The sequence below is a fragment of the Varroa jacobsoni genome, unplaced genomic scaffold, assembly GCF_002532875.2.
Source record: "Varroa jacobsoni isolate VJ856 unplaced genomic scaffold, vjacob_1.0 contig03132, whole genome shotgun sequence".
Classification (NCBI taxonomy): domain Eukaryota; kingdom Metazoa; phylum Arthropoda; class Arachnida; order Mesostigmata; family Varroidae; genus Varroa; species Varroa jacobsoni.
The window spans coordinates 13286-20516 of record NW_019214958.1 but is presented as its reverse complement, the minus strand read 5'-3'; the positions used below and the strand labels follow the sequence as shown (position 1 = coordinate 20516).

At 39.2% G+C, this 7231-nt stretch overlaps 1 protein-coding gene across 1 annotated transcript; it reads left to right on the top strand.

The window, feature by feature from the left end:
* The first annotated feature begins 739 nt into the window (after positions 1-739).
* LOC147751821 (uncharacterized) lies at positions 740-6527 on the top strand. The gene is made up of 7 exons (XM_086973380.1): positions 740-851; positions 1311-1532; positions 2853-3036; positions 3403-3580; positions 3974-4127; positions 4547-5007; positions 5489-6527. Exons 1-7 carry the CDS (start codon positions 740-742, stop codon positions 6005-6007), a joined length of 1830 nt encoding a protein of 609 aa, XP_086829506.1. The 3' UTR covers positions 6008-6527.
* The last annotated feature ends 704 nt before the right edge of the window (positions 6528-7231 follow it).

The following is a 7231-nucleotide window of genomic DNA, read 5'->3' as shown; positions in this document are numbered from 1 at the left end:
GCATTGGCTTGTTAGCCACTGATTAGACCAGTGTTGTCTGCCGCTGTATTCATCATGTGTAGTGGGCCTATTGGGACGATGCATAAGGCCATTGTCATGTTTGTCCACTTCGTTCCTTCCCGACTGCTTCGTTACCGTTGGCCAAATGCTACCCTTGACTAGGAAGTTTACCATTGTCGATTAGCAATAGATGTTCTTTCAGAACATGCCAGCGTCACTCCACCGCGTTACTCCCTGGAGAAAGAAGCAGAGATAGTTAGAAGTTAACTAAGAGAAAAACCGAACGCAAATCGATCAACTTCATAAAAAAATGTAAACGCCTTAAAATGTAATAAAAAAATAAGTAATACATATAGTCGCCTCGTTCATTTTTTCTGTTTTGCCCTTATAAATTTCAGCGTTCTTCCTAAAATCGATTTTAGCTTCATTCTTAATATTGTTTTCACCTCTTAGTGGGCTTCGATCCCCAAGTTAAGAGTTTTTTTCCGTCTCAACTCGCTTCATAATTACTTCACTCTATAAATGTAAATCTCCTTTCGAAATGGCGCACATTTACTTTAAAATCTAACCTTAACGTAAATTGTTGTAGTCTGAATAAAACAATTTCCCAACAACTTTTTCGTTTACCATCAGCAAACGAAGGTGACCTAGCAGATAGGCTTTTGCTAGGATCACAGTATAAACATCTGTCGGAAATTTGCCTGTCCATTACAGGGTTGATCGAATAATGATTACCGTAATGTTTTGCAGTCCGTATGATGTCGTACGTTATGTACAGGAGAAAAAAGTGACTGTGGAAAACTCGTTTGACTTTATTGATATTGAAAAGACCCTCACTCAGGTATCTCAAGGTGAGATGGTGATTTGACGATTTTTCCTGAAAATTTAACCACTCTCTTGTTTATGAAATCATTTTCCTTTGTTTTGACTACGGCAAGGCTTTATAGCAAACCAAATATATTAGTATTTAGTTATGACAGACGTCACACAATATTAATTGTAGGTATGCAAAACAGTCCTCAATCTTTCTAACGTCTAACTATTATGATGTAACTCGTAGATAATTGACTTTCGTATCTAGACAACTATATGCTTCCGTAGGTTTTACCTAAAGTATTGTTGTCCGCTCATATACCAATATTATAAATGATGCAATATTTTTAACTAGCCTCGTACTAGATCGACTGTTTTTTTATTACGATCACGCACTCGGTTAGTAGTCCACTTTTCAATCGGTAATCTTTCATCTATAAATCCTTTCTTGAAGGATACTAGCTAAATTGCGTATGTTTGCTCCTATCTGATCCCAGGTCATCACGGCTCTGAGATTAACTTTCAGACCGCGAGTCTTTCATTGGACGCCTCATCAAAGGTTTACGGCCTACGGGTAGATAATCTTCACAATTTACTTTTGCAACTCAGAAATAGCTTTCGCCCAAAAACATGTGTAGTTCCTGATACAGAGTGTGAATCAAGGACATCGCCAAAAATAGAGATTCGTAAAGAACCTCACGCGAGCAAAAGAATTCGGAGTAAGTATGTACACGTACATATATGAAGACATTGCGTGATACGTTAATATCACTAAATCGGAGAGACGCGCTAGTGAAATATTGTCTTGTTTGATGATACCTAAAACAATTAAACATGTACTTGCAATTGGGGATCTGTTTTATCCGCTATAGTCAATATAGATCAAAGAAAAAGCCTAGAAGCGAAACAAGGTAATATCTTGAAAAAGGACAATCAGCCATCCTTACTTGCCATAATTACCCCAAGTTGCCCACACAACACAAACAAGGTCATATCTAGTAAACAAAAGTCAATCCCTTTAAATATAAATAAAAAATCGAATAAAATTGTAAACTATACGATGTCAAACGGCCTTGTACAGCCTTCTAAGTAAATGGCGAAATCATGACTTGAAGCCAGGCTGTTAAGTTCGTTTGGTCTCCTAGAATCAAAAGAGATTGCACTGTCAAATACGTTTACGAAAGCAGAACTTTGTAAAATGCGATTCAGGCAATGGTCTTCCAGAAAACTCATGACTGTTGTCAAAATTGGGTGTCGAACACAAATAATTTTAGCGTTACGAAAACAGGTGTCAGAATAGAAGATAATTAGTGGCAAATTTCGTAAATGATAGATAAAAAAATAGTAAAGGTGGTCGCCACCATGTCATCATGGGGATTCCAGCACACTGCATGGGAAGGGCAACCAGACCAGTCGAATCACAAATATACTTTTGAAATCGATATTTGCGGCGCTGACTAAGAAAATTCGTTCACCGATGAGTAAACGTTATAATCACTAGCGGATTATCTAAAAGGAGGCGCGTATGCAAGAAGGTGCCTATATTAGTATAAAAAGGGGCTAGGGAAAATAACCTCATATCTGCCTTGTCCACTTTGCCGGGCTCTCGATTGTTTGTCAATGTCAGGAACGTTTTATTTTCCCAGAAATCATGAGGGATATCAGTGCGGATTTTCAAAGCAAAAAAAAAGTCGGAAAATGTACAAGAAAGCTTGTTGAGACATGACTATAAGCACTGACTTCAATAAATCCGATGTAATCGAAGTCCTACACGAACAATTTCTCATTACATAAGGTTAAAGACGAACCCTAGCGGCCACTTCTTAGGTCGTCGCTGATATGAAAGAAACAGTAGCAAAGAAAAGCGTGTGTAGATCTATACGAATCTTGAAAACAAGTGGCTAGAAAGGGAAAAGCACTTCAGTTAATTAAATCACTGCTCCCACCCTCAGCCACTACCAACGAGCGCTATGATAATACTAATCTTGTGGTAACATAACATTCGTCTCGTAATTTTTCGTGTTCTTTGGAAACTACAGGTAACTATGTTGAACCAGATTTGTTGAAGACGACAGGTGCGATTGATGTCAACTTAGACATGAACGATTTTTGCGGGAAAATCTTGCTTGAGGTCAGCGGACAAGAGGGCAGCATGGGTCGAATAATGAGCTTCCTCCCGCCAGCAGATATGCATCCAATCGATATCACGCAGCAAGATCATTGGTAAAAAAATTTACTACACGTATCCTTAGAGCTTCATCTGGCGCTAATATTTCTTTACCTTAAAAAGTCTAGATTTGTTAGTGCAGTTATTTTGATTGATCAATTAGTAGCTCGCATTTTTTTTAAGGTAAAGCAGAGTTTCGCATCTTTTTGGTTCGTAGCCAAACGTTTGTTCATTAGAGTCATAAAGTCGACCATTGGTTCCCTTTGTTTGAACGTCAATATGCAGAATATAGTACTATGTATACCTTAAACGGAAATCTTGACACGCACCTGCACCCTTAGACGTATACAATCAAATATAAAAATGATTATACTTTTTATTTTATTATGAATGCGATGTTAGTCACTTCTCATTTCGTTTAGGTTCGAGGCGGGTGTCATGGAGGACATGCGTACGCTCCGACCTTTACCTGATATACCAATAGGTCTGCCTATTTCGCGGTTGCTTGAGACGTTTAGCATGGATCTTCAATCAGGCAAACATTTTTCGCAGGAAAGTCTCCATACGTCCTTGGAACAGGACAGCGATATTCGTAAATACGTAGGTATACGAAACAAACCTTTTTTTATGACAGTCAATGCCAAGTAGGATCAATAGGCTCGACAGTGATACTAAAAACATTACTTATTACTTGGAAAAAATCGTTCAACTCAAATCAAGCTTATCGCTAAGGTAATGGGAACAAGCAGAACAACTGATGTGGAGCATATGTCAGCCTTCTCAGTATATGATAATTTTTTAATACGCCGGAAAATTTTATTTAAAAGTCAAAGCATAGGAATGAGCTGGGCTGAATGTTCCTACTCTATCATTAAAAAAAACAACTAAATAACTGCTAGGCGTACAGATCCGTATGCTAAGTAAACATTGGAACATACATTAGAACCTTTATAATCGTAACATTTTAACTATCTGATGTTTTAAACTACATAGAAGTTCGACCCAGATGCCGATAGTCTCTCTACGAAAAGAACAGTACTTTACGGCGATACCATTCAAGAAACCCAGGCATCCAATCTGACAGTTCTGAAGGTTATAAAAAAGGAGAATTCCGAGATCAGTTTGCCTGGTGAACGTTTTACGATCGGTGAGTATTAAGTATTTATGCTGCCTACAGTCACGTTAGATAAATATCACGACATAGCGGAAACGCTATCCAAACCTGCGTCCTATATTATGGTAGCGTGAGAGCATTTCCTTTGGTATCTTATAATCAACATAGGAACTTGACCACGTATACTGTGAATGGCCTATCTTGAAGTAATTTAGTAATCTTGCCCCAAATATTAACAAAAATACCGCATACTGTCACACATCCCTACAGTTATAGCGCAGTACTATGTACTGTAGCACCTATGTACTGACTAACGTCGTTGCAAATCGGAATTGGCGTCTCAAGACGCTGTGGTTCTTATGGGCACTAGAGACTAAAAATTATTTGGTCCAGCTGGCCGATACCACTGACTGATTACAACGGCGTCTTTATTCACGTCCTTTCATTTTTAGATGGGACCCCCATTAGAGCAATAGAGGCAAGAGGTCGACCGCGTAAGTTCATCGACCTGCCGTTTCTTCCGTTACTGGAGAGGATGACGCAGCCAGGAGATGAACCTGAATGTAAACAGGCCCCAGATTACAATCTCTTTAATGCGGCCGTGCTTTCGCTTGCCCCAAGCAGCATTCGGCTGTCGAATGCCACGTTGACCAAGTGGACAAGCAATTGCAAAAAGCTTCGACACCCAGATCCCGTCGAAATCCCTGACCTCACGTTTGATAGCGTCGTCGAACGTTTCTCGTCTCTGTTTTTCCTCGAGTCTTATAAGGTTTCGATACAAGAATTTCCCGACGGTTCTGCCGCAAAGGTGGACGCTCCTGATATTCGTCTAGTTAAAAGAAAGTGTAGTGAACCAGAGGAGTCTAAATTTACCGCTGAAATCAAGTCTGAGTCCCAAGTAGCATCTTCTAGTGTAAGTTTACGAGGCTGTTTGTCTTTGCATTACGAAATGACTTTAGTTAGTAGTGTTCATAATGTATTATAATTTTAACTTGCTATGCATACTTTTTATAGAAAGGCATGTTAATTACAATGGTCCGTATTTTTGAACGAGAAACAAAGAAATCAAGGATATCCTAGAAGTGCAAAAACATCTGGAGTTAGCATAAACTTACAACATAAAAAAATTCTATGTCGGGTTGTTCTCGGCTGCGACAGTAATGCTACGCCTAAAAATGAATGGTGGATTGAATTAATAGCCAACAACATAAACCTATATATTTGTCATCCTCTCAGCATCCTCAAGGCAGCCGTTCTTTGGCTAGTGTGCACGTTCTTCCCTCTCTCTGCGTATACGGTGCCTGCACAGCCTGCGAAACGTAGTCGCTATCATATCTAAATTCCTTATTCTGTTTAGCTTGAATCTCACCTCAAGCGAAATAATTTAATTTCAGTGGCCCCTGGACACAAAAAGTACGCAGGAACCCGAATGGTCCCAAACGATAGCCCCAGACCTAATGACTACCGCTATTTACCTAGGTCACCGTACTGCGCAAAAGAAATTCAACCTTAAGCAGATGTGCCAAGCCATGTGGGATATTTTCTTAATTTCGAACAGTAAAAACGATATGCCAGTGGGAGATAAGGGCAGCAAGCATCTGCTTTCTCACTTATACATCGCCATACAGCCCACGTTATCACCAGATAATCGCAGGGCTATCAACCCCCAGCTGGCTTTTGTTGCGCTGCTGTCATTAGCCAACGAGGAAAAATTGAATTTGGTGCCTATAGATGAGGTTGACGTATGCATTTCGCAAATGGTTATAGCAGCGTCCTCTATTCCTTTGACTTTTGAGCCAGTAGAAGCGCATTCTAGGAGTAAAGGCTTCAAAAGATCTGGCCTTCAAAGAAACAAACTGGAATCGAAACGTCTTCGCCTCATTAATGAATCAGTGGCAAATAGCTATAGTTGAACGATACTCTCAGTTCGTTGCTATTTTACTAATAATACAAACGCCGTTTACAGACCGCACTAGCCGTTAGTCAGTCTCGGTCTATGGTAACATTCATGGTACTAAATAGATGGCATTCGTTTTGAAAATAGAAAAAAAAAACGGATTCTCTACTCTGATTGTAAGATTTTTTAATTGTAGTTATTTATTGAACAGCGATAATTTACACACAGACTGCGCGGAGTTGTTCGTGACCGTTTCGTTCTTTGACGTCTCTGATTATTGTATGCGAGCAATGCGAGTTCAACCAGAAGCGTCAAGTTCTGCGCATAGAGAAAAAATATTATTTTATTTTAACCACACATACACACCTTTTCAATATTATCTGTACTTTGTTCAAGAGATGGTAAAGCTTATAGATTTGCTGACGACCTAAGAAACTCGACTGGCAAAATAAAGACAAATACTCGCGTAACCAATATATATATATATACCTTAATCGAGGAACGAAATAAAGTGAGCACATTGTATTCAAGAATTAGGTAGATCGTTTCTTTCATTACAGAAGTATGTTATTGGGATGCTTTAGGTAAAGTACACAGGGGGTGTTTTCCCTCTCGACTCAGGAGTCACTAGTCCAAGCTCTATATCTTCGTCATGGGGAATGAAGGTAAAGACGATTTTTAATGAGCATGTAAGTGTTGGATTAATAAAAAGATTGTTCCTCATTAGAAACGATACAGACACATCTGACTTTAGAGCTGTTGTTGTGTATTATATCTGGTCGCTGCCAACGATCTCGTCCCCAAAATCGTTATATCGTAGCAAAAATTGCAGGTTTACTTCCCCCAAAAAATTCGTAATATCGATTACGCAGGAAGGCAACCGACTGATGAACTTACATGTCACTATGTGTGTCATTATGACGTTCATGTGGTAAGCACCCTATAGCGGAGTCTGCGTCATAAACCGAACCCTGACTAGCTTTACATTGACTAAACTATCTTTCCTACTTCCCTATATTTTCCGTTATTTTTGCAAAATACGCAATTTCGCACTTCTAAAAAAACAACGAAACGGCTTAAGAAAGGCGAAAAGTTCTCTCAGAATGACTTGCTTCAGTAGTACGTTGTGGTTGCATTTTTTTCTACCATTTGAAATTTTCATTACCTTCACTTCTTAACAACATCGGTACGCCATCTGATATTTGCACGAGACGTACTTGGTCGTCCAGCACTATTCCAC